General features: G+C 40.7%; 2 protein-coding genes across 3 annotated transcripts in view; both read left to right on the top strand.

The window, feature by feature from the left end:
- SELENOI (selenoprotein I) overlaps nt 1–7750 on the top strand; it is a 36955-nt gene extending 29205 nt beyond the window's left edge. Inside the window, exon 10 of the mRNA XM_010991208.3 lies at nt 1072–7750. Coding sequence (XP_010989510.2) covers nt 1072–1170 — 99 coding nt within the window. The 3' untranslated portion in view covers nt 1171–7750. The remainder of the gene's footprint in view (nt 1–1071) is intronic.
- Nucleotides 7751–10465: 2715 nt separating this feature from the next.
- DRC1 (dynein regulatory complex subunit 1) overlaps nt 10466–26649 on the top strand; it is a 39625-nt gene continuing 23441 nt past the window's right edge. Inside the window, exons 1-5 of one of the 2 annotated variants that reach the window (XM_010991209.3) lie at nt 10466–10681; nt 18446–18533; nt 23532–23644; nt 25573–25756; nt 26224–26361. In XM_010991209.3, the coding sequence (XP_010989511.2) occupies nt 10536–10681; nt 18446–18533; nt 23532–23644; nt 25573–25756; nt 26224–26361 (669 nt within the window). In that variant the 5' untranslated portion in view covers nt 10466–10535. Of the gene's footprint in view, nt 10682–16786; nt 17085–18445; nt 18534–23531; nt 23645–25572; nt 25757–26223; nt 26362–26649 lie in introns of those variants that run through there. The other variant, XM_064494671.1, reaches the window with a different exon arrangement.

Genomic DNA, 26649 nt, shown 5'->3' with positions numbered 1-26649 from the left:
ACGCATGCTTTATACCAACACTCTTAGGCCTTTATTCTGATATTTTATTAGCCATGCATGAAGTAGAACATAGTTCTTAGTGTCTTTCATAATTGTTTTACCTTTTTGTAACCCTTCAGAAGCATATTATTAGAAAACCATACACATGCCAGACCAAACCAAAACACATTTATGTAAAATTACAAAGGCAGTATATCTTTATTGTTAAAAATCTGGAAAATAAATACAAGCTAACTGAAAAAAATCCCAGGAGCATCTTTTCTCTGTCTTTGTGCTCTCTTACCAGTTCTGTAACTTCTGACCTGAAGGTAAAATTTGCCAAGCTGCACACAACATTCACTTGAACTATTGAAATATAAACATTAAGAATAAGAATGGAAATCAGAGCACAGGGAACTATACTCAATTTTTTGTAATGAGCTGTTTGTAATGGAAAAGAATCTGAAAAAAAATGTATATGTGTGTGTATGTATAACTGAATCGCTTTGCTGTAGACATGAAACTAACATTTTGAATCAACTACACTTCAATTAAAAAAAATAGAAATAAGTATTAAATAAACCTTATTTGCTAATTGGCACATAAACCATGCTCTTGCCTACCCACTAGGGATACCCTAACTAATATGACCTAAACCTTCCAAAATTTACAGATGTAGTTTTTATACTGTTTCACCAGGGTTAGAAATGATTACCTAGAAATGCAAAAAACGCTGAACATTGACTCTAACTATATATGTAAGTGTTTGACCTGCTGGGTAGTATAAGTCAGCTAATTGTATAATTTTTCAGTGGATTTGGATGTAACTCTGTGTGAGCTGCAGGGCTCTGGGAAGATTAGATTTCAGAATTGGGTAGACCCAGGTTTAAGTCCTAACTCTCCCAGGGTAGTTCTAGTACTCATTTAGCCATCTAACTGCACAGCTATCCTAGTTCAGGAAAACTTCTTCATTTGTGATGGTTTCTACCATGCCAGTAGATTGTTGTCTCCAGAGGGTGAATTTTTAATGCTTGAAAAAAAAAAAAAATCAGGTGCGTGTTTGTCATTGCCTGGTGTTCTGGTTTCCTGTAGGTAAAGCAGCTGAGCAGCCATTTTCAGATTTACCCCTTCTCATTGAGGAAACCAAACTCGGATTGACTAGGAATGGAAGAAAAAAATATTGGCCTGTAATCTACAGAAAGAAGTACTGTAAATAAGATGCCTGTAAATATTTCATCCATCACCATTGAACTAAACTGATCTGCTTAATAGACATGGGAACTCAGTGTGTGTGGTACTTGGACAGCAGGAATGGTATATATGATCTGAACTTGTGGAACTTTAGACCTACTAACTCCCAGCTTACTTTGTTTTATTTTTTTATAAAACCATGTGATGTTTTGGTTAAACATAATGTACATTAGGTCAGCAAAATGTTCCTAGTGATTTTACCTTCAGGAGTCCATATTTGGTTGTATTTGGTTCATACAGAGTTAAAGATGCTTGGCTTTTATTTTTAAAACCCCCAAATTGGGTTAGGAGCACTAATAACATTCAGAAAACCCCAGTATGTTTTCATATTTGGCACTTAGTAGTAGGTCTTTAGCTATGGAAACTATCAATAGCCCAAATCTAACATAAGGGAAAAGATAAGATAAGAGCAAGCTACCTTCAGCAAGAGATGCCAAATGATTATGGAACAATACACAGTTGCCAAATACTGGTTTCTCTTTCCCATGGAAATGCCTTTTGTCCTCATGTGCTAAGAGAACTGATATATATATTTGGATTCTCTAGGATTCTGGCTCTCTTTGATATGGAACAGATCTTGATTAATGGTTTAATCTTCTTTTAAAGAAAAATATTCTATTGAGGCTTAGTAGAGAATGGACTGGAATTGTAGCTCGCTCGTTGGCATGGTTCATTGTTTAAATGTGGCATTTTCCCCCTCAGCTGCAAGTTGCCGAGATTTGGTGCTTGTGAACTATGATCAAATGAATGCATGTGACAGTCCCAGTCTTAAAATAATGACCTGTGAGGAACACAGATAAACTTCCTTATAAGAAAAATTTTCTTAAGAGTTAGGAATCTCAGGAACCTCACTCTGAAATTACTACAGTGAACCTCACTGTGAAATTAGTTTTCTGATATAATATAATTTTCTGATATAATTCCCTTCTCTGTCCCTCTGTTTCTTTCTGTGGGGGAGACTGCTGTGTTTTTTATTTCATAAAGGATAAAGAAGTAGAGAGAAATTCTCTCTTCCCCAACTCGCTCATTTCCCCCCATTGAAGAAAATTTTTTATATCTATGCCTTACTGAGTATATACTCCCTTTAATATGACTTGGAGTAATTTTTGAGGTTTATTGACAAACATAAAAATCCCTTTGATTTTGACATGGTTGTTTTATGATTACACCTTTCTGTGAATGTGGATATTTTCTTCTATTTCTTTTTTGGTTTTTGTCTCTGTTTAGTTTGGTGGTGGTGAAATTTAGTGGCTGATTTTCTTTTATTTTCCACGGAATGAAGTTTGTGCTTGAATGAAGAGTGTATCTTAAACCCTTTTTTTTGGACAGATTGCACTTGGATAAAATAGGCACCACTGTGTTGATATGTAATTAAATCCATAATCATTATTTATCTATGAATGTGACCATCGTTAAACTTAATTATAGTGTATTCCTTTGTTGAATTTTAGTCTGCTGCTTTGTAAAAATAACTATGTAATGGGTATTTCAGTTTTTAAATTTGTGAAGCGTAATCACTGTCATTCAAGTTATTAGAAATGAGGTGTCAAAGAGCTAACACATGGTTCTGTACTCATTTTTAAAAACTGTAAAGGTTGAAGTTTATTCAGTGACTTTCTCTGAGACAAAAATGAACACTGAAAATAGGTGAGAAATTGATGCAGGAAAATATGGGTAGTGATTCCATGTTTGTTAATATAATTGCCATCATGAAGGTCAGCAAATGAACTAATTAAGTAAAGGTGACTGTTTTTTGTATACCTTGTTCTGTGTCATCTGTAGAACTGAACTGGATAAAGTGTTAATTTGGGCTGGGAACAAAGCTTTGTTTTAAGGTTCTAAGCTAATCATTTTACTGTTCACCTTGTACCCAAGGAGATTCGTCTGTATTATATAAGAAAAGAATTGATAAATATTTATAAAATGACAAATTTGGACCATAGGCTTTCTTCACCTTGTACAGTATAGTTTAAAAAAAAAAATACCCTTTCCTTCTGGCATAGGGTCATGTCCTATAATTTAGGGGCTATTTTACCTCAAAGTGTGTTTCTCTTCTCTTTCTGTTGCATCAGGTTTATTTGAAAGTTGTTTTGTGCCCATACTTTATTTCCCAATGGTGGTTAAGAATTATGCTATAGTCAGTTTTATTGGCATCATTAGATGAAAGAAAGATGGCTGTCAACAAGGTGAAAGATGAAAAGTGAGTAATTAACTGTTTCAGAATACTGTGGACTTGTGAATCTTTAGTGTACTGCTGACTCTCTTTCTTGGTTTTGTCTGCCATCTTGAAGTGCATCACGAAAGCTCCCATTTGTTATGCAGTGATACAGCAGCTGACGCAGGACTTAGTTACAAAGAGCTCAGTGAATTTATGTCATTGCCAATTATCATAACATTTCCAAAGTATAAAAGCTATTTCACGCTTATGCATGACATTTTGGGGTGCATTCACACCCCCCAGCCTTTCTCCCAGCATACTCTGAGCTGCCTTTTGGGGAGCAATGGCATGATTAGTCATACATGCATGTTTTCTGTGCATTTCAGAATAGAGTGCCTTAGCCAGGCCAGAGGTTTGCTTTGTGTTTCTGCTGACCAAAGTTACCTAGACCTGTAAGAAGTTTCTTTTCAGGTTATGGTTGGAAAAATGTCCTTTCATGCTTGTCAGAAAATAATTCCCCTATATTTGAGGGGAGCATGAGATAGAAAAATCTAAAAAATGCCTGAATAGAGTATGTTAATGCTGCCTTTTGTGATCCTTTAATAACATTCATGTTCTTAGTATAATGCACAGTTAAAAATTGCCACAATTTAAACCATCATTCCTCCATTAATGTGTAATAGATGTAGTTTATGGGTTTTAAGCTTAAGGGTTAAAGAGTGAATAACTTCCAAATAAACTAAGTAGTTTTCCTTGACATTTTAATAATATCATGATCAAATTACTTTTAATTGTAATATTAAAAAGAAAGTTCAGTGCTGATTATGGTCTAGAATGTTATAGTACTATTAACTGACATGACATTTGTTTTAATATAGAGGTATTGGGAAGAGGAGTGTATATCTAGAGTTGCCCAAATTCTAAACAGATACCAAAAGAATATTGATCGTAACCTAGAGCCTGGGCACTAGTGGAACATGCAAAGGAAAAAGCAGGCATAGTATCCACTTTAAGGGATGCTATGCCTTTAGTGCCCAGTGATGTTAAAATTGTCACAATTTAAATCATCCCTCCTCCACCAATTTCAAATTCAAATGTGAATTTGAAAGTTTCCCAAGTGTTCAGTTGAGTTTATTTTGTAGTCAGTCAAAAGGCATTTGGAATGTAGCTTGCTTTCCGAGGCCGACTTTGATTCTCTAACCTACAGAGAATAAAAAGATAATCTGAAAGTATTTGAGTCAAAGGCTCCTTTTCCCCCTTTATATTTTAACTGGGCGACTGTGTTTGTTTAAGTCTTCCTTTTCATTCTTCACCTGGGTTTCCCTTTAACTAGTCCCACCTGGGGCGGAGATGCCCACTTGCTTGGTTGCCTCTAGATCTTGCCGCATACAAACCTCCCTGGTTGCCTTTGATCTCGTGCTTAGTCAAGGGCTGGGAACATGCCCGAGGGGACAGAGTAAACCTGATGCGCTAGAACTTCTGACTTTGGGTCTTCAAATAAGCCAAAAACGGATACAGAAATCTGGTTGTGTTGATTCCTGTGTTCAGAGTGGCCTTTGTCTTGACCTCAGTTCTGGCCTTGCTTGAGCACTCTTGCAGGAAATTTGTGAAGTCCGACTAGAATTTTCTTTGTCTTATCAGGTGTCTTTGTGAGGCAGCATACCCATTCTTGAACACCCTGTGGGTGAGTAATCTTAAGTGAGCTGCCAGTACTAGAACCTTCCAAGAAGAAGTTTAACTAGTATGCTGCATTTGAAGCACTTTGACATGTACATTTTAAGTAACAGTTTTAATGGTAAAATGGTGTTAAATTAATCACTGTGAAACTTGAAAGTGTGATGCCCTGTACATTTCAGGAAGCTTAAGTAAATTTCTGATTTTCCATTATTAATTATGTAACCCATGTGATTTGTATATTTTACTTTTCATCTTTGACAGTGGTACAAATGACTGACATTGGCAGGCTGTTACTTTAGGGTATATGGTAAATCATGATTGTCTAACTTTTCCAGAGAAAGTGGCAATGTGTTTACTTTTTCTTTTGTGTTGAGACATGAGAATTGGATTTATTGGCTAATTTATTTCCAGTGTTTCTACAGTGCAAAATAAATGTAACCTTTTAAACCTGCATGCTAGTAATGCTTTGGTTTTTAATAAATATGCAAGAGGTAATCTAGCTGATTTTTATTTGCTTGTTTTTAAGCAGGGACCTGTTCTTTTTACAGACAGATGTTAAATGAGCTAACATGTAGGATAGCAAAAGAAGTTTTGCCATTTGTAGCCTTTTTCATAGGTGGCCTGAGCGATGGGGCTTATGTTGCATTTGGTCAGAAAAGCCAGGTTTCCAGAATTGGAAAATGGCACATGGACTGATTTTAGAGTATTTTAATGAGAGCTTGTCTCGAGGAAAGTCTGTTTGGACACAACAGAAGTAGTGTCTGGTCTTCCACAGACCATTCACACAATCTTACTCTTCACAGAATTATTCCTAGAAAATCAGATTAAATCAGAGTGGTGTTATTTTTAAAGCCTGTGAATTGGATCATGGCCATGAAGTACCTAATGCTACTTTGAAATTAGAGATAGTATTGAAGACACAACTTGGGTCTAAATGCTGTGGATGCCTCATGGCTGTTAGGCTAAAGTCTTCTCTTGAGCGGTTTCTATGGGTAACAGTTAGAATATGAATTGATTTTGGTTTTTATTAAGACATATACAATCCAACATGAGCTCTAGATTCTGATATTCTTGACAAGCACTTTTTACTCTCTAAAGGGTAAGTTCTTGACCAGAAACCTGTTTACTTTAGTACTCAATGTTACTAATCAGTTTATAGGAGGAGCCTGTTTTAATTTTGCAAGATCTATGAATGCTGCATTATAAATCTGAACTACTGGTATCATTCAGTATCAGACTCTGAATTGAGTAACTACTTGTTAAGACTGCCCACAATATTAACATTTTTTGTAAGTTATTTTTTTTGTATAGCTTATACCATTAGAGCAGCCATTCAGGAGACAAAGACCCAGTTGCATGTAATGATTTGCTCTTTCTGGAATGTGCCAAGAAAGCAAAGTTCAGTATTAAACTCCAAATTTCAATTTAAAAACTTGCATTTCCTCTGGGTAAAGGGGATGGCAGTGAATAATTGCTGAGGTATAAACTCCTGCCTGCCTGGCTTCTCCCCTTCCCCTCCCATCTAATATAATAGATTAAATTTATAACCAATTGTAGGAAAACAAACTGATACTTTTCTGAGTAAGATTTCATGCCCTGTGACTAAGACTAGGTGGCAGGAGTCATGGCCGATGAGTGACTGAGTATCTTAGCTTGGTCCTGCTGCGGTTTGCTTTCTGTAGTGTTCTGAAATAAAAGGGTGGTTCCATCCCTTCTCAGGTACCTAGAAACAACCCCACTTAAGCAACTGGAATGTGTTTGTTGCAAGTGGAGTATATTAGAGAAGAAGATGAAGAGGAGCACAAAGTCTGATTTTCCCTTTCAAGCTGTTTCATTGAACATGTTAGTAATCGACCTGTCTAGGACTTGCTGTGTTCATAGTAAATAATGTGTGTTCATTTTATCTGGTTATGTCTGGAGTGTGTATATATACATATTTAATATGTACACGTATATTCTCTGTGCATATATATGTATGATATATTCGTATATACATGCAGTCTACTCTTGATTATCAGCAAGACGGTAAGCCCTCAGCTGGCTATTTCTTCATGTTGACTTAACCTGCATGTAGCCTCTAATTCTGTGAAGCCTCTTCCTTATTTGGAGCCACAGTCTTTTCTTCTTTCAGTTCATCTCAGTCCCCAAGAAAGGCCCTGGAAATATGTCACTTTCCACTTCCCTTTCACCAGGGATTGTGTGAGCCAGAAAGACAGCTTTTGAGAGATGGCTGCTTCTACGAGAGTTGAGGCTTCTGAGTCTGAAGGATGGTGGGGCCCATTCCTGGCCAGACGGCAGCCCCTGGAGCAGCTGTGCTCATGCGCTTGATGGGGAAAATCTAGCTTTTGTGGGAAACGGGGCTTCACGACTTGCTTGAATTCCTTAGCTGGAATGTTGCGAAGCCTTAGGTAATTTGATGGGTTGGAGTACAGCTGTGCATTTCTCCATTCGTTTGTGCCCTCTGTATTCCTGTACCCCTTGCTAATCCAGATAATCAAGACCTGACTGGTTTCTTGCCACTGGATTCTGGAAGCCTTGCCCTTTCAATTGGATTTATGTTTATTTCTGCTGCTGTGAAACCCAAAAGTAATGCAGTAGGTTTTAATTTAAAATTGTTTAATTCTATTATTGACAAATATTTATTGTAATAAAAGTAAAGAGTAAATAATTTTAAAATCCTTTTAATTGTTCTCAGATTGTCTTCTTTGTTTTCCCTTGGTAGGTGCCAAAGGGGAGGAGAGCTGTGGGGAGAAAGATAATGTCCAGGCACTTGTCTCAGAGAATCATTGATTATTTTAGAGCAAAACATTAAAAGGTTTGGTTTTGTTTTGATTCCTCCTGTTTGCTCCTGGGTGTTCCATACTCCTGGGACTTGACTTGTTTCAGAAAGTGGAGTACGAGGAAGGTGGCAGTAACAGCTATTCATCATCTACTGCTCTCGACTCCCCCAGAACTGAGTACTGCATAGTATGTATCGTCCTCATAATTCCTGGGCCACACATTAGCTTATAAGGTGGTGGTTTCATACTCAAAAACATCTTCCCATAGAAGGAGTTAATGTGTTCATTTTCCAGGCTACTTCCACAAGAACTTAATGACCCACACACTTAGTATACCTCAACTTTAGTATATGAACAAACCATGAGCTCTCATAAAAGTTTGTTTTTTCTGACATTGCTTCTGAGGAGTATATTTCCTATTTTTTAAATCAGAATTGATCTCCCAGTTCTGGAGGTGGGCATTTAGAATTTTTATCTGTAACAGGTTTAAAGAAAGTGGGGAAGGAAGTGTCCCATATTCTAACCCAGGCTAATTCTCTGGCTGTGTGCTCGTCATCCCCTGCCCTCCCAACTTCTTGGTTGCATAGCCATTATCCCCTCCCCTTTGTCTGCAAACCTCAGTCACCTAGCAGGTGACTGACACTCAGCAGAGGCAACCAGCTTGGGTCTATCTAAACAAGCAAAAATTACTGATGTAATTTTGACCAGGTGGGGCTATAGCCTAGACCTATTATCTCTCAAGGATAATTCTTTTAAGTAGAATTGCCTACTCAGTGCATTTATTTATTTATGCATATTTCAACTATTAATAGCTATTGGCAAACTGTCCTAAAGGGTGTCAGTGAATGAGAGTGTTTTTTTTTTTTTCCAGATCTGCAAAAAGCTTTTGTTATTTATGTAATTGAAGCTGTCTATGATAGCAGTGAAGACCTCCCAGCTGGTTGGGAGATAGGTGGAGAGAGCCAGTAAAGGAGACTGGCTTGGGGTATTGTTATGTCTAGGAGGTGAGGCCTATATGAAGGTACCAGTGCACACAGTTGGAATCCCCCCAAAAGGATAGAGCACCCAGCCTTTTTTTTTTCCTTTTTAAAAATCAGCTGCCCAGATGTGGAGCAGAGCGGAAGGAAGGCAATGCAGCTTAAAAGCTGCCAGCAATCAAACAGCAAAAAAGGGACTCAGATTTCTTATCACAAAAGATGTCTGGCTTTAAGGCCAAGCATCTTACTGATCACTATGGGTTTTTATGATGCCTTTGCTCTCCCATCTCTCTCATTATAGCCGAATGCCACGGACTTTCTCATGTGCCACTTCCAGCTGTAGACATGCACACATGCTTGTACTTGTTTCTCTTCTCACCGATCGTGGAAACATGGACTAGCACGTGGAAGAGTCTGTTGTCAGAACCATCCCTTGCCCTTCTGATTCCATGGCTCCTAGGGATGTTTAACACTTGAAGTTACAACTGAAGGAGAGAGATTTGGCAGAGGGCCCTGAAGCCCTAAAGCAAACACGTTCCCACTCCCATCACCTCCCAAACTCCTCAGCCCCGGCTAGAAATGGGATGAGGATCCAGTAGCACTCCTAAATCTCCCTACCACTTGCACACTTGGAAACATTAATTGACAAAAGAAAATTCCATTTGCCTCTTGGTAGCTGTTATTCACAAAGGGCTTCTCTCCTTTGGCCTCACAATTGCCTGTGATTTGAGCAGGGAGGTAGTACCATCTAACACCCGGGAGAATGCTCAAGAAGTGACATACCCAAGGTTGCCGGGCTGGTCTAGAATTAGCACTTGTATTGTCTTACTCCACCAGTGCCCTTGCCTGAGTTTCCCCTAGGCCGGTGGGGCAAGACACTGACAAATATTATCCAACTTGTTTTTGAAAGAGTTTTAATTCTCAACAAGAACAATATGTATTTTTTAAAGTTTTCCCCTTTTTGGGGGGTGAGGGTAGGTAATTGGGTTTATTTATTTAAACGGCGGTACTGAGGACTGAACCCAGGACCTCGTACATGCTAAGCATTTCGCCCTACCACTGAGCTATACCCTCCCCCCCAACACTATTTTTGTTGGCAACGAGACACAAAAACTGTCCAGGGAATAGTGCCTTTCAATGGAAAGTGCTTCCTCCAAAGGTTAATTGTAAGTAAGAGCTCGAAAATGAATGGATGACGAATAGATGGATGCAATATACTTCAGGTGAAACTTTCTGAAGAGGCAATAGATCAGAGCGGACCTATTCTTCCATCCCCTCCATGAGGAAAGGACAACACTTGTATCCTTAGTGCTAGCACAGTGCTTGGCATACAGTAGTAAATTCATTATATTTGATGAATATGATTTAGAGGAATATATATTTGATAAATGAATGCAGAATTAATCATCCGGGTCAGTAAGTGATGAATCACAGCTTGGTCAGCTCCTTAGTTTTCCAGTCTCCGTTAATAACACTGGGCCTTCGTGGAGGTTTCAAGACAGTAGCCATCCTAATTGCAGCAGAGAGGAATAAAGCCCCAGACTGGGATACAAAGTTCTGAATACCGGTGGGCGGGGCCTCAGGGGCTGCGCGCGCAATCACGCGCTCCGGGTCAGGTGACTACTTTTCCCTGGCAACGGCTTGTTGTTAGCAACCGGCAGTAGTCCCGGCGGTGGTCGTTGCAGAACTGCCTGGGGGCGAGAGGCACCTACCATGAATCCGCGGGGATCCCTAGAGGTCCTGGAGGAGAAGGAGGATTCCGCCCCGATTCTCGGGCCCTCGATACATTCTGATAACCCTCAGGAGCGGATCCAGGCCCGGCGCCTCCGCATCGCAGCGCGCCTGGAAGCCCGGAGGCGGTGAGCCGAGTCTGGGCGGGTCCAGCCCGGTAGCGTCCTGGGTGCGGGTGACGCAATGCGGGGATAAGGGGGCGGGTACCCGTGGCCAGCGTGCCTTGAGTGTAAGCCGGCCTTGTTTCTTGAAGAGATAGAAAACATTTCTTCCAGAAGCTTCAAACAAAGTATGGGATGTTAAAACACTGAACACACTAGTAAAGCCAAAGACGGAAATAATGATCCCTCCAGCGCTTTCACTGAGAGCCCGCTGCGCCGGACACTGAGGGCAACATACCGAAGATGCAGGCGCTCCGTGACCTGCCCGCCGAGGTCTTTCCGCCTTGCTTCCCAGCCTGCCTTCCTTCCGCAAGTAGTTATGGAGTGAACCTCAGCTATCACTTAACGCTGGTTTCAGTGGCTTACCTGGTTGTGAGACACAAACCCTTATTCCTCAATGGTCTGTGACTGATAAGCATACCGTTTGCAGACTGGGGTACCGCACCTGTCCATTCACAGGCGCAATCGCCTGTCATAAGGAGGTACCAAGGGGCGCTTGCATGATCCCCTGAATTCCTAAGCACCCTCAAGTGACAGCATTTATACCTTGTCCTTCTGGTCAGGGTCAGCTGCCCTGCCAAGATGGTGTTGCTCTTCTTGTCTGCTGGCTATTGACCACAAGGGCCCCAAAGTGGTGTGGCTGTGTTCCAACAAAACTTTACTTAAGGATATTGAAATTTGAATATCATATAATGTTCATGTGTCACAACATATCCTTCATATTTAAATTTTCTAAATTAATAAACTTTATATTTTTAGAGCAGTTTTAGGTTCACAGAAAAATTGAGTGGAAGGAAAGTATAGAGATTTCCCCTGCCCCTACCACATGTATGACTTCCCCCACTATCAACCTCCCCAACCAGAGAGTTACATTTGTTACAGTTGATTAACCTGCATTGACATATTATCACCCAAAGTTTATATTACAATTCACTCTTGGTGTTCTATGGATCTTGATAAACATAAAGTGACATGTGTCCACCATTATGGTATTGTACAGAATAATTTCACTGCCCTAAAATCCTCTGTGTTCTGCCTATTCATGCTGATCTTGTTTTTCTAACAATTTGAAAATGTAAAAATCATTCTTTTTTTAACATTTTTTATTGAGTTATAGTCATTTTACAATGTGTCAAATTCCAGTGTAGAGCACAATTTTTCAGTTATACATGAACATACATATATTCATTGTCACATTTTTTTTTTGCTGTGAGCTACCATAAGATCTTGTATATATTTCCCTGTGCTATACAGTACAATCTTGTTGAAAATGTAAAAATCATTCTTCACTTGTGATCCGTACAAAGACAGTGGGTCAGATTTGGCCCATAGGCCATAGTTTGCCAACCTTGATGTACTAGATCAATGTGACGTTCTGTGGAATATCCAGATGGTCCTGATCTATTCAGACAATATTTTGACAGAGATCAGGAGAGTTAACATGGCCCTGTGAGTGTGAGTGCTATGTGAATATATATTATCTGTTACATGTAAATGTGAACTTCCTGATCCTTTTCCTGATTAAGATAGAAACTAATACATTTGATCCAGTCACTAGCCACATTCCAAGTACGTAAGGCCACACTAATCTGCGCTACCAAAGACACCACACTTGCATGGCAGCTTGGTTGAACCTGCAGTACTCGACAATCATTTCCTTGGGTCCATCCAGTTTTTGCAGGGACCAGACCAGTGAATTAAGTGGAAATTTAATAGGCACCACCACTCCTTGAGATCCTTAAGAGTGGCACTAACCCCCAACATCCCCCCAAGTCTGCAGTATTGTTTTTTATGTACTCGGGTGCAGTTTCAGAGGTGTCCATTTGGCCTTCTGCATGGTGATAGCTCTTATCCACAGACCAAGGACCTAAGGTGAGAATTTCTTGAATTTCTAAGTATTTTAAGATCACTCTGGTTGCTCTTTGGGGAATGGTTTGGAGAAGCCAGAAGTGAGAATAAGGAGGCCAGTTAGGAAGCAGTTGCATTCGTCCAGGTGAGAGATGAAGTTGATCTGCACTAGTTAATAACAGTGATTTGGAGAGAAAGCAGACGGATGCAAGATGTACTTTGGAATTGAAAGTGACTGGATTTACTGATTGATTGGCTATGCTGATGAGAGGTAGGGAAAGAGCAGGAAAGGCTTCAACAGCTGGGTGGAGAGATGGTAGTGCCTTTTATTGAGATGGTAAAGACACTGATGGGGGTGGTGAGGCAGGAATTGGAAATCAAGAATTTGGCTTTGTCCATGTTAAACAAAGTTGAATTTTGTAAGACATTAAAAATGAGATATCCATTAGGCAGTTGGATATGGGTCTTAAACTCAGAAGAGAATTCCGGATGAGAAATATCAGTGTAGACAGTCAACAGCATTATGACTGTATTTTGAACCATAGGAATGAATGAAATTACAGTGGGAAAGAGGATAAAAGGGATGAGAAGAAGGCTCATGGCCAAGCCCTAAGAAAGCCCAGCATTTAGAAGTTGATGGAAGAGGAAATGCTGACCAAGGAGACTGAGAGAGAGGCCAGTTGAGGCTGGTGGAAAAACCAATAAATGAGGTGCCATGGTGTACCCAACAAATTTAACACCTGGAGTCAGTAATTTCTAAAACATGGATAATAACAATAACTTGAAAAGAAAAGCAGAACATTTTCTTTTTTTTAATAATTGAGTTATAGTCAATTTACCAGAACATTTTCTTTTACTGAACTTTGTTTATATAACCATGCCAGTAAAATTTTAAAAATCAAAATAAAATTTACAGTACAAAATGAGGAAAGTCACAGATGAACACTTTTCAAAAAAATAATGACTGAGCACTTTTAAATTACATATATATTGGGGAGGAGGGAAAAGGAAGGGAAAAAATATGAATAAATGTTCCCCAAGGAGTGAATTTGCAAGGTTTAGAAAAGGAGTTATGTGTAGAATGACAGAATTGAAGAAACTCAAATTCGGTTTTTTGTGTTTCTAGCAGCTATTGTTGTTCATGTCAAATCCCTAAACTGCAGGGCTGTGTAGTGCCTGGGGGGTTGTGGACGTGCCGTGTGCCAAAGTGAGCTGAGACAGTTCGAACCATTTCAGACGTGCTCTCAAAACACGTGCATGTAGCTGAGTCTGTGTGCGTCGGAGATCAAGCCTATATTGTGAGTTCTCAGAATTAGCTTCCTTGTTAAAGGATAAGAAATAGAAAGGTGCTGTGTTGAAGCTGATCTATGTATTATTAAAAATCAACAGTCACTGCAGCAATTGTTTGAAACTTATATTAACGAAAGCTTTTTCAGAAAGGAGTGTTTTATGACTGATACTGTTTTGTTGCTGGCTCCTGGAGATTATAAAAAGCAGACCGGCTTTTAGTCAGTTGTACTGTTCTAAAATCAGCCCTAGGCTCCTTGATTGCCTGTGGTGCCCACCGCCCTAACTGCGTCGGCCTTGGTATATCATTGAGGTGTAGTTTTAGAGAGGAAGCTGTTAACAGAATCATGTCATATAAAGATAAAGAATAAGATGGATGGCTAAAGCATGCGGAAGTCTCAATCTCTAGTGTCTCAACTGACATTTTAAATTCCTGAGAGATGTCACTTCTGAGTTAAGAGAGCAAATGGAACAGATCCATTTATCTTGGCTTTCCATCAAAAATGACATTTAAAGGGATTAAGTAAAAAAGATGTAAAATCACAAAGTCAAGTGAAACAGGAGGACTTAATAGCAACAACATTTTGGAAGCTGGGAAGTATACGGGCAGATGGTAAATGACTTAGCAGATTCAAGAGTTTGGAAATATAAACTGGTAGTGAAGAAAGCTGAGCATCCCCTTGATTTACTTGGCAGTAAATCTCCAAAAGACTAGGAAACTGGCAGCATCAGGTTTATCTGGAAGCAGGGGCGAAGAGGGAACTAAAATTAGGAGAATTGTTCGGAAAATTAATACATGCCTAGAACATTTCTCCCACTTTGCACAGTAGACCAGAGGTTTGCAGAATGTAAAAAGGAGGATCTGTGGTTTGGGGGATGCTGGGCAAAGGTGAAACAAGGACATGGTACTAAAAGCACAGGGATTCCGTGGACACGTGCACACGGAACTGAGCACCTCCTTCGCCTCCCTGTTCCTGGTGTGCTGGCAGTTCGACTGGAGAAGTCTCGCCACAGAATCTGACTAGCCCGGAGGGAGGGACTTAAAGACCCTGACATCCAGGTTTGCCCATGAAACAGTTGAAGTAGGTCAACCCACACTGAAGTTCACAGCTGTTACACAGCACCCTGGCACTCAGAGCTTTCATAAGCTTTTTCTTCTTATCAGGAAAAGGTAGCCAAGGATTTTCAGACATCCGAAGAAAGTCTTTAACATGAAAGGTAGACACTAAAATGAATAAACAGAAGAAAGCAGCTTAGAGGAAACTGAGACTATGCAGCAAGAAAAAAACAATAATAACACAACAAAAAGACTCTCATTAAGCACGCTTGAAACTTATATAATGTTGCATACCAATTTTACCTCAATTAAAAAAGAAAGAAAAAAAGATTATCATTAAGATCCTCAGAGAAAAAGAAATGTTATTGCAACCATAAAACAAGACTGGGATGCTATTGGGGGTGGGTAGAGCTCAGTGGTAGAGCACATGCTTAGCATGTGCTTAGTGGTCCTGGGTTCATTCTCCAGTAACTCTATTTAAAAAAAAAAGAATAGGATCCTATTACAATAAGTCAGAGATAAAATAGAGCTCTTGGAAATTAAAAAATATGATTGAAATAGGAAACAACAGAAGGATTGGGTAGTAAAGGTGATGGAATTGCCTGGGAGAGAGAGAAAAAGAAAAGAGAAACTAGCAGAGAAAAAGATTTTTCAGAAATTAGAGACTAGTCCAAGAGATCGCATATTTCCTTTCTAGATCCAGAAAGAAAGGACAGAGTAAAGAGAGGGGAGGAAGTGATCACTGAAAGAATTCAAGAGCATTTCTCAGAACTGAAAACTGTGAGTTTCCTGATGGAAAGGGACCACCTGACTGAAAATGTTCAGCACAGTGGATGAAAGTAGACCCACCTCCAGGCACACCCTTGAGAAAGTTCAGAACACTGAGAACGAAGAGAAGGGTCCTCCAGACTTCCAGAGTGCAGAACAACAACAGTGACAACTGTCACATACAAAGAAAGGATTAACAAACAGGGTGACGTCTGGTTTCACAAACAGCAGCACTGGACCCTAGAAGATAAATGAGCAATGCCATCAAAATTAGGAAGAAAAATGATTTCCAACCTAGAGCTCTAAACCCAGTCAAAGACTCAGTGAGGTTCCAACTTTTTAAATCTAGAGGCAAGACTTTGACTGGTCAGGCAGAGCAATATCATCAAGAAGATGGCAGCTCCCACTGTGACCACGTGGGTGGCAGTGGTGGAGAGGCAGTTTCCTCAAAGAGGGATTCAGCTCAAAGCTGAGCAGAGAAAAGTCTGAGACGGCCACTTTGGGGAGTATGCTAGGTGGACACTGAACAATAGAAACGTAATATGTAAATTTGTAGCTGTGTTAAAGTAAACAAAACAGGTGAAATTAAATTTTGTCATGTATTTTTTTAACTGACTCTATAAAAATATTATTTTAACATGTAATCAGTATAAATCATAGTGTGATATTTTGCATTTTTTTTGTTGAAAGTTCTTCAAAATCCATCTAGTTCATATATTACACTCATAGCACATTTCAGTTTGGATCAGCCACATTTCAAATGCTCCATTGCCACATGTGGTTAGTGGCTACCATGTTGGATAGTGTGGTGTTAGGCAGTTAAAAATGAGCACTAAAAGGCAGCAATGGAATTCAAGTTGAAACTAGATAATATGAGTGTGTAGCATAGTTCTTTTTCCTTCTGAAGCATCGATCTTTGCTCCAGGAAGTAGGTGGATGGATTATTTAGGTAGAGTTGGTAATTAATTGGTGGTCAATGTAAAAAGTCAGGTGAATGAGTGCATTTTGGGTAGTAACACCATCAGCCTGGCAACATCTAAAGCACTGAATAGAATAAAACAATTTGTTTTCTTAGTAAGGACAATGAGTAGGTTCAATAAGAGTAGAGAAAGTGAATGAAATGACAAGAAAAAAAGAGTTTCAGTTAGACTGAGAGTTGTGGGGGGGGTATGGGGGCTAACTCAATTCCATATCTCAGAAATGATGTAGCACTGTGTCAAGCTGTGCTGACCTTTGAACAAAGGGAAAGGAGATGAAAGTCATTGTTAGAAGTCAAGAAAGAATGAGATAAAGGGATCTGCTTGTTTCACTGTGGATAACGTCATAAGGTGATGGTTTCATTTTTCTTAAGGCAGAACAGAGAGTCTTCATGGCCGCCATGTGCCAGAGGAGAAAGTGGACCTCCCTGATGTGAGCGCTGTGGCTGTTTGTGGGATCATTCCCCCAGGCCTCCGAAGAAGTCCAGAATCTCGAACCTTATCTCCATCCGTCCTCATCTTTGGTCTTATTTTCTGATTAACACATACACACATATGTGCTACTTATAAAATTTATAAAATAGAAAAATGTAGAAAATATAAGTCTTCAGTAAAGTTCCCTTCTCCTAAATAATTACTGTCATCTGTTTGTCATAAATCCTTGTAAAAATTTCCCTATGTGTCTATAACCCTATTTCAAAAAGAAATTTATACTGTATTTTACATATTGTTCTACGGCTGGCTCTTTTTACTTACCTGTTGTGGACATCTTTCCATGCTGCTAGATACCATATCATTTTTTTTATAGGATACAAAATATTTTCTTGAGGGGGGTGAGCATAGCTCAGTGGTAGAGCACGTGCTTAGCATGCACAAGGTCCTGGGTTCAATCCCCAGTACCTCCATTAAAAATAAATAAATAAATAAACCTAATTACCACCCCCCCCAAACAAACACACAAAATTAAAAAAAATATTTTCTTGTATTGTTGCCTTGCATGTTATTTAAACAGGCAGTAATAAATATGTATGTAGAATGTGTCCATTTTCTTGCTAGTATGGTCAGCGCTGCAGTAATCATCCGTGTGCATAGTTCTTGGTGAGCTTGTGAAAGCTTTCTTTAGAAAATTCCTAAAGGTTGGGTCAGAAGGAGGCAGGTGTTGGTTTTTGATAAATCTTGCCAGATTGTCTTTTGGACAGGTTGTGACAATTCAGATCCCCACCCATGGAGTATGAATCACTGGGCCCCCACACCCTTGGTCCCCCACCCACCCCATACTATCAACCTTTTAAATCTTTTCTCCTCCGATAGGATAGTGACAATACCTCTCAGAGTTTCTCAATTACATTTCTCTGGTTATATGTGAAGTTGAACATATTTTCAAAAGTCTTCTGGCCATTTGTCACACCCTTGGCCAATTTTCCTGTTTGGTGTTTTGTCTTTTTGTGTGTGTGTGTTGATTTGAAGGAGCCCATTCTATTTTATAGCAAAATTTCGTCAAATATCTTTTATCAGTGTGTCCCTTGACTTTCAAGGATAGAATGTTTACATTTCAGAGAGTAAAATCTTCCATTTTTTTCTAACTTGGATCTTACTCTAGTAGGGGTTCTCTCCTGCATTTAACTCTAGTGTTTTTACAACTCTGTGTGTGTGTGTGTGTGTGTGTGTGTTTAGTATTCCAATTTATATCCATATGGAGTATTTTTGTATATAGTGTGACTTATCATGGAACTTTAAAATATAGGGTCTAAGTACTAGTAGTAACTTCAGTTTCTCCTCTTTTTTCCATCACAGGGAAGCGCTTGGAGAATATTTAGATGGGAAGAAGGAGAGTGAGGAAGATCAAAGCAAGAGCTACAAACAGAAAGAAGAAAGCAGACTGGTAGGAACCGGGTGGCAAATGGGTCCCGTTGGTCCTGTAGGACCGGAGCGCTGATGCACTCACTCACCCGCACTGGGGCTGTGCGCTTCCAGTCCTGTGCCTTTGATGGTCAGGAATGCCCAGCCCCTAATCTCCCCTCCTCTCCCCTCCTCTCCTTTCCCCTCACACCCTACCCTCTCCTCAGGTTACCTTCCCAGACTTTAAGACCATCTCCACTCCCAGCTCCTCCGTGAATTCTTCCGGGTCCCAGGCTGAACTCTTTGAATTCACACATCGAATACTTCTTGGTCTTTTAGTTTTGGATAGTTTTCTGCCTTGTATCACTTCTCGTGCAGTGTGCATGCGCATGCAGTGTTCCCCAGGAACGTGAGGTTCTGTGAGAGTGAGAGCCTCTTTGTGCGCTGTGGAGTAGGGCAGGGCTTGTACTCCGTGAACACTAAAGGTCTTTGATCGCTGTCCCGTGAAGAGACAAGTAATAAAGGACTTGGAGCAGGAGGTGCAGGAGAGATGAACAGTTGTTCAGAGCAGTGAGCCAGAAACTGGCAAAAGGCCACATTTAATTAATTGCAGTGAACTGCGTGGACAGTGATACTGTGCGCGTTGAGATTTGGAAAAGAGCTCACCAAGTGGGCCTGGCTAGAGAAGGTTCTATGAAGCAAGTGGGATGTAAGCTGGGTCTTAGGGAAATAGGTGGGATTTATAAAAGTGAAGAGGTGAGAGATCACTTCTGGCAGAAATTGAAGTGTACTTTCTGGGGAAAAAAAAATTCAAATCACTGAAATATTATTTTATTTATTTAATTTTATTTTTTAACATTTTTATTGAGTTATAATCATTTTACAATGTTGTGTCAAATTCTAGTGTAGAGCACAAATTTTCACTTATACATGAACATATATATTTTCATTGTCACATTTTTTTCTGTGAGCTACCATAAGATCTTGTATGTATTTTCCTGTGCTATACAGTATAATCTTGTTTATCTAGTCTACATTTTGAAATCCCAGTCTATCCCTTCCCAACCCCCATCCCCTCAGCAACCACAAGTTTGTATTCTATGTCTATGAGTCTGTTTCTGTTTTGTATTTACGTTTTGTTTTGTTTTTTTAGATTCCACATATAAGCGATCTCATATGGTATTTTTCTTTCTCTTTCTGGCTTACTTCACTTAGAATGACATTCTCCAGGAACATCCATGTTGCTGCAAATGGTGTTATGTTGTTGGTTTTTATGGCTAAATAGTATTCCATTGTATAAATATACCACATCTTCTTTATCCAGTCATCTGTTGATGGACATTTAGGCTGTTTCCATGTCTTGGCTATTGTAAATGGTGCTGCTGTGAACATTGGGGTGCAGGTGTCATTTTGAAGTAGATTTCCTTCTGGATAGATGCCCAGGAGTGGGATGACTGGGTCATATGGTAAGTCTATTCCTAGTCTTTTGAGGAATCTCCATACTGTTTTCCACAGAGGCTGCACCAAACTGCATTCCCACCAGCAGTGAAGGAAGGTTCCCTTTTCTCCACAGCCTCCCCAGCATTTGTCATTTGTAGATTTTTGAATGATGGCCATTCTGACTGGTGTGAGGTGATACTTCATTGTAGTTTTGATTTGCATGAAATATTATTTTAGAGCAATTATTTCTGTATAGAAATAATTGAATAATCTGAACCATACCAAGTCCAAGGATAAAATATTTTGTTGTAGTGGAAAGAATCTGAACTGTTGTGGGTTCTTGTTCCAGATCTGTTGCTTACTGTGAAGTTGTTGTCATAGCATCTCTTGGTACTCAGGGTACTTAATCTAAAGGGTCAGTGATCTCTGAGTGTTTCCATGTAGGATAAAAAGGATATTGTATATAATCTTGAAAATACTGTTATAGTTGATTCTGCTATAATCCTGAAAATACTGTTCGTCCTGAGCACTCTAAAATTGAGTATAAAACCATAGAGATAATATCGATTTAATTAGCAGCTTTTAACAGGTTCCTTTCACTTAGGACTTAAATCACGAAGGGCGTTGGCTTCGAGGTGACATGTGTAAAGAAGATGCTACCTTTCTCAATATCAAGGTATTAAGGACCAGTTCTGCCCTAAGACCTGGGCAGGAGAGGTCTCTGGCCTTGGCCCTGTACCTTATCAAACATTTAAAAATGGTCATTCTTTTTCTTTCCTGTTTAATCTTGATCTAATCCAAGTTTATAAAGATATTCTTCCATATTTTCTTTGAGAAGCTTCATTGTTCTACCGTTTCCATTTTGGTCTGTAGTCTGTCTGGAATTGATTTTTGTGTGTGGTGTAAAAGTAGGTCTTAAGGTTCATTGTTTCCTAAGTGATCCTTTTTAATTAATCCAGCACCATTTATTGAAAAGATCATCCTTTCCTGTCTTTACAGTGCACCTTTGTTGCAGATCAGGTGATCATACATGTGTGTTTCTAGATTCTCTGTTCTGTTCCATTGGTCAATTTGCCTGTCTTTATGCCAATTCCATACATCTAAATTATTGTAGCTGTTTGACAGACCTCGTGATATCTGGTGGGGTAAGTCCTCCAGCTTTGTGGTTCTTTAAGATTGTTCTGGCTATACTTGACCCTTTGCATTTCCATATAAATTTTAGAATGAGCTTGTCAATTTTAATTAAAAAATACCTCCTGGGATTTTAATTGAGATTAGATTGAATCTATAAATCAACGTGGGAAAGAATTAATAGCTTACCAATACAGAGATTTGCAATCTGTGAATATAAAATATCCCTCCTTTTATTTATGTGTTGTTTAATTTTGCTCAGCAATATTTTATACTTTTTGTTAAGGTTATAACTGTTCATTGTTGATATGTAAAAGTACAATTTTATATAGTGACCTTTTCATACTGACTTTTATATATTGATTTGATTATCTAACCAGCAACCTTGTCAAATTCACTTGTTAATTCAAATAGTTTATCTGTAGGTTCTTTTTTTTTTTAGCACATATAATCATATCATTTGAAAATGACAGTTTTATCTCTTCCTGTTCAATTTAGATAACTTTACTTTTTTTTTTTCTTGCCTTATTGCAGTAGATAAGCCCTCCAGCCCAATGAATAAAAGTGGTAATGATGCGGCTCCTGTGTCCTGTTCTGGTCCTCCTCTGGATACACCCTCTCAAGTGGACTTGCCTCAAGTCTACTCAGAGCCCAAATGCCCCTTTAGCTCACCCTCTCTCTGAATGTCAAAGGACTCCAAATTCCCTGCCCGAAAGGCCTGAGCTCCCTTTCAGGGCCTGCATGGGCCTCTTCCCGGGGTCTGCCCTGCTCAGGGCAGACAAGGCCTCATGGATGGCCAAAGAGTTTAGATGGAATTTGGATGTGTGGTCTGGGAAATCCATATGCCCACACGTGAAGGCCTTCATGGAGCTGGATGGAGCTAGGGATGTGAAGAGACAGGGGTGGGCTCCAGGCTGGGGGCTAGAGACTGGCTCCCCCTTAGCCACCAAGTTCTGAGTGGAACTCTGAGATGGAGTCTGAATTCAAACTAGGACTTTTGAATTTATATGAAAGTGTCAAGGTAGGAGGATAGAACATATTTTATTTAATAGTTTATTACACTGAGTTGTAATTTTTAAATATTTGGATACATGGTATGTGGCCCTTCATTTAAACTCTTGCCCTGGATCTCAAGTGTTACGGTGTATCTGTTGATCTGTTGATCTGTGACTGTACATTTTCAATTTTACTTTGAGTCTTAAATACTTGATTCAGGAATTTCTGATGTTTGCATTATCTGAGTAGAAAATAGAAAATTGCTCAAAACTGCAGGAAAGCCATTATTTCCTCAGGCATGCAAAACCATTTAGTACAAGTGATAAAGCTGCAGCTGTTTAAAACAAGCCTGGAGCACCCTGGATATCTGGGTTAAGATTCAGTTCTGTATTCATTAAAACTGCATTTCAAAATTTCCATAGACGAGTGAGAAGTGGGTCTCTGATCATTTCAGTGACTCCTTGGTACGATGTTTGTAGGTTCCTATTTCAGAAAGAATTTAAGAGTTGAACAGTCTGTAAGTTCCAAAACAGACTTGGAAACATTGAGGCATAACCTAAGGATACTTCAACTTTTTGTTGAGAAGATTTATCATCTTGAAATCATGACGTTCCCAAAAGGCCAGGAGTGAAGGGACTGAGTGTGAAATTTACAAACGGGTTTACAAGGGCAGGGTACCAGTAACAGAATTCCTGAGCCATTAAGGGAGAGGGCAGTGTAGTCAGCTACAATTCTCTCCCACGTTAGAACCCCTGTAGCAAAAGTTCCCACATAACGTTAACTTAAACAAGATAGAAGCTTATTTCTCTGGTTCACTTAATAGTCTGGAGCAGGAGAGGTCCAGGGCTGGTATGGAGGCTCCTCGATGTTGGGGACCTCATCTCCTTCTGCCCTTCCTTAAGCTGTCTTCTTCTGCTCACCACGTGGAACTTCATGAGAGAAAGAAAAGAAAACCTTTTCCCTTCAAGGGACTCATACACTCCTACTCATGTGCTACTGATCAGACTGCACTCTAGCTGCAAGAGGGGTTTGGGAATTGTATCTATTTGGGGAGGTAAAACGCCTAGCTACAATCTGGGTGTTCTGTTATTAAAAGAAGAGTGGGAAATGGACATGGGAGGACAACTCCCGTAATTATCTCCCCAACTGAGATGCTTAGAAGGGACCCTGGCAGTGTCAGCCCCTTGAAGGCCTGCTGGGGAAAGCGCTGGGATGTACCTAGAGTGCCTGCCTTTGTACTGGTTGGCTGGTTCCTCCTCTAAGGAGAATAAAAATACATCCAGAATCACAGAGTGCTATTCAGTTGTAAGCTATAACATCCCATCGCCAGTGTCATGATGGAAATAGGTTGCTAAGTAGATGCTACTCTTAAAAGTCCTAAGGTACTTTTGATTCCTGCTTGGCTGGATAGAACAGCTACAGATAGTTGTGTAAAATGTAAAATGTTTCTAACTTTATAAATTCTTACTTTCAGAAATTGGCTAAACTGCTGCTCTGTGGCACTGAGTTGGTGACAAATATCCAGGTAGCTGCAGATATCAGAGAGATCCACAGGAGAGTCGAGGAAGAGGAGATAAAGCGTCAGCGGTGAGGAACCCCCCTCCCCTGGCTCTGTAGCCTGGGGGATGTGAAGTATCTCCTCTCTGGGTCATGAGGTGAAGTGATATTTGAATTGGGCCATAAGGGATGAATAGGAGTTTGAGGAGCCAAGGAGTGGGCATTTTAGGCAGAGGGAACAGCTTGTGCAGAGGCCTGAGAGCACATGACACTTGGGAATGGCATGGTAGGGAAGGATGTATAGGGGGTGGTGGAAGAAAACAGATGAGGCCAAGAAGGTAGACTAGGCCTTTCTGGGTTCAAATGAATCATAATGACCAGATTCATAAATATTACGTACAGGTGGAGCAGTGTGTTAAAAGAACGATAGAGACTCCATGCCTGGAAGGAGGGAGGGTCGGGGGACAATGGGAACTCGGGACTGAGCAGGTAGGCCCTGTGCACACGCATCTCCCAGGTCTTGGCTTGCCCAGCAGGGAGGCAGGAGTCAGCTGCTTCGAAGGATTCTCCTTCCTCGGTTTGCCCACAGAAGAGGGCTGATATCAGCAGGAACAGAGGTCCTCATTTAAACCCTTCCTTTGGCTTGTTCTTCAATTAATTTCTTAGCTATAGTCCAATTAGAAGGGCAACCCCCCAGGCCATTTTTGCTCAGCTCAGCAGGTATGTACACAGTACGGTTTTAACAATATGTTTAGTTGGTCGGCAGAAGTAATTCTCCCCATTAGCAACTTTACCAGTGTCACCAGGATGTAACTGGTACCTTTATTCCCTAAACTTCCCACTGCCTGTCACAGGTTGTACCAGGAATGCGCTGATCCCCAGTGGGGGCAGCGGCTGAAAGGCCCTGGGTGCCCCACCAAGGAATTAGTGTCTGCTGCAGCCACTGAGGAAAAATCGAAGGTCGTAAGTGGCAGAGTTCCAAGATAAATGTGGGTTTTGGAAAGATGACCTGACAGCTGTTTCTTATTTTTTTGAAGAATAAAATTAATTGAATTATAAGATGTACTGTGTAGGTTGGAAGCTGGGAAGGAGAGAGGAGATCACGAGATGAGCAAGTTGTGATTCTTGTCCTGAAGGGGGTTTGCAGTCTTGCTTGGAGACAGTCTCACAGGAGCACAGCCTGCTGGAGCTGGGGGAGAGTCACAGGCATGCGTCCTATGGATTCTTTGGAATTTCTGGGATTCTGGAAGACCATCCCTATTTTCTGCTGCTAATGGTGAAGTTTTCCTTTTTTGTATGTTTCACTGGTCATCTGTTGATAATTTGGGAGAAGACCGGCCAGACACTTGAGGTCACAGTGTCAATAAAGATTAATATGAGTGCCATTTTTCAGGTGACTACTGTGCTGGGGATCATCTTTCTTAATCCTGACAACAGCCACAGGAAGGGAAATACTTTCATCTTCTCGGTTTTTTTTTAACTTTTTTTTCCCAGTGGAGGTACTGGGGATTGAACCTGGGACCTTGTGCATGCTGAGCATGTGCTCCACCACTGAGCTAAACCCTCCCCCTCATCTACTCATTTTACAGATGGGAAAAATGGGCCCTGCAGAGGTTAAGCAACTTGTCTAAAGTTGAGAGTCAGTAGCAAAATCAGGATTTGAACACAAGCTATGGGACTTGTGATCAAGTGCTTAACTACTGTGTGTCCCTATCTTACCCAGAAGTATGTGAAATGAACTCTTGATCCACGTGTGTGTGTGTGTATGTATGTGTGTGTGTATGTGTGTGTGTACAGCCTTAATGTTGATCTGCTTTTATGTGTTGCTTTGTTTATTTGGTCTCAGTTCCTTCTAGTCCATATTAAACTACAAGCAGATTCCTCAGAGTCCGGTGTGGTTCACAGTGGGTGTGTCTGGAGGCAGTGCCGGGGTGACTGAGCCTGCTTTATAGACTTGAGAAACCCAGCCTGCTTGTTTGGAAGGCAGCCTCTGGAGCTGGGCTGTTTGTGTTTTGCAGACTTGAAAAGCTGGAGAACGAGGTCAAGACCAGCCAGGACAAATTTGATGAGATCACTGTCAAGTGGGAGGAGGGCAAACAGAAGAGAATCCCCCAGGAGCTGTGGGAGATGCTCAATGCCCAGCAGGTGCACTGCGCTGGGCTGATAGAAGATAAGAACAAGCTGATCAATGAGTTACAGCAGGCAAGAGCCCGGCCAGTCCCCACCGCAGGGCATCCAGCTTGCTTTTCCTGAATGGAAAAAGGGGGAGGCCTGACTTCGTTACCCAGAAGGCGGGACAGCTCAGGCAATACACGTCTAACCAGAAGAAAAAGTTCTGGAGTCATCTTAGAATTGTTGGCAACCTACTAGAAAGATGTACTGTCAGAGCAAATGCTGTTCCCGATTTTATGTGTTTAGTCAAGGAATGGAACTTAGCCTGCAGTCTGTGATTTCCCACCTTGGAACCTGGGCATTCGTTGCTCAACTGGAAGCCTGCAGGGAGACTTGCAGCAAGTTGTAATTGAGGGGAGGAACCCTGTGCTGCTCACAGAGGGTCTGTCCTGAGCTGAGCCCCCTCCACCTGACGGGATGGGTTCGGGTGGAGTGTGCCTGGCAACCTCTTGCTTCTTTCTCAGTGGGTGACCAACCTTTGACATGCTGTCTTCTAGGAGTTAAAAACAAAAGATGACCAGTACGTGAAGGATTTGAAAAAGCAGTCAGATGACATTTGCCTGCTCCTGGAGCGGATGGAAGAGCAAGTGAAGAATGTGATGAAAAGCTTTCGCCAGGAGCTCTATCACATTGAGGTGACGGACGGCCTGTGAGAGAGCTGCCCTCTGCCCCCGGGGAGGCCCCTGGGAGGAGGCTGGCTCTGTCCTAACCACCAAGGAGGGCCCCAGGTGTCTTGGTCTTCTGATTTCTGCACATGTTCTAGGGTTTCATTCATTCACTTACTCATTCATTCACTCCTCCAACAAATACACATCAGGTGTCTATCATGTGCCAGGCACAGGCCATGGGCTGGGGGTACTAGCCACGGGCAAAAGAAAGTCCTTGATGGAGCCTGTATTCCAGCAGGAGACAGCTAGACACTA

Source organism: Camelus dromedarius, chromosome 15, assembly GCF_036321535.1.
Source record: "Camelus dromedarius isolate mCamDro1 chromosome 15, mCamDro1.pat, whole genome shotgun sequence".
In the NCBI taxonomy this organism is placed as follows: Eukaryota; Metazoa; Chordata; class Mammalia; order Artiodactyla; family Camelidae; genus Camelus; species Camelus dromedarius.
This window is presented reverse-complemented; position numbering and strand designations above follow the sequence as displayed.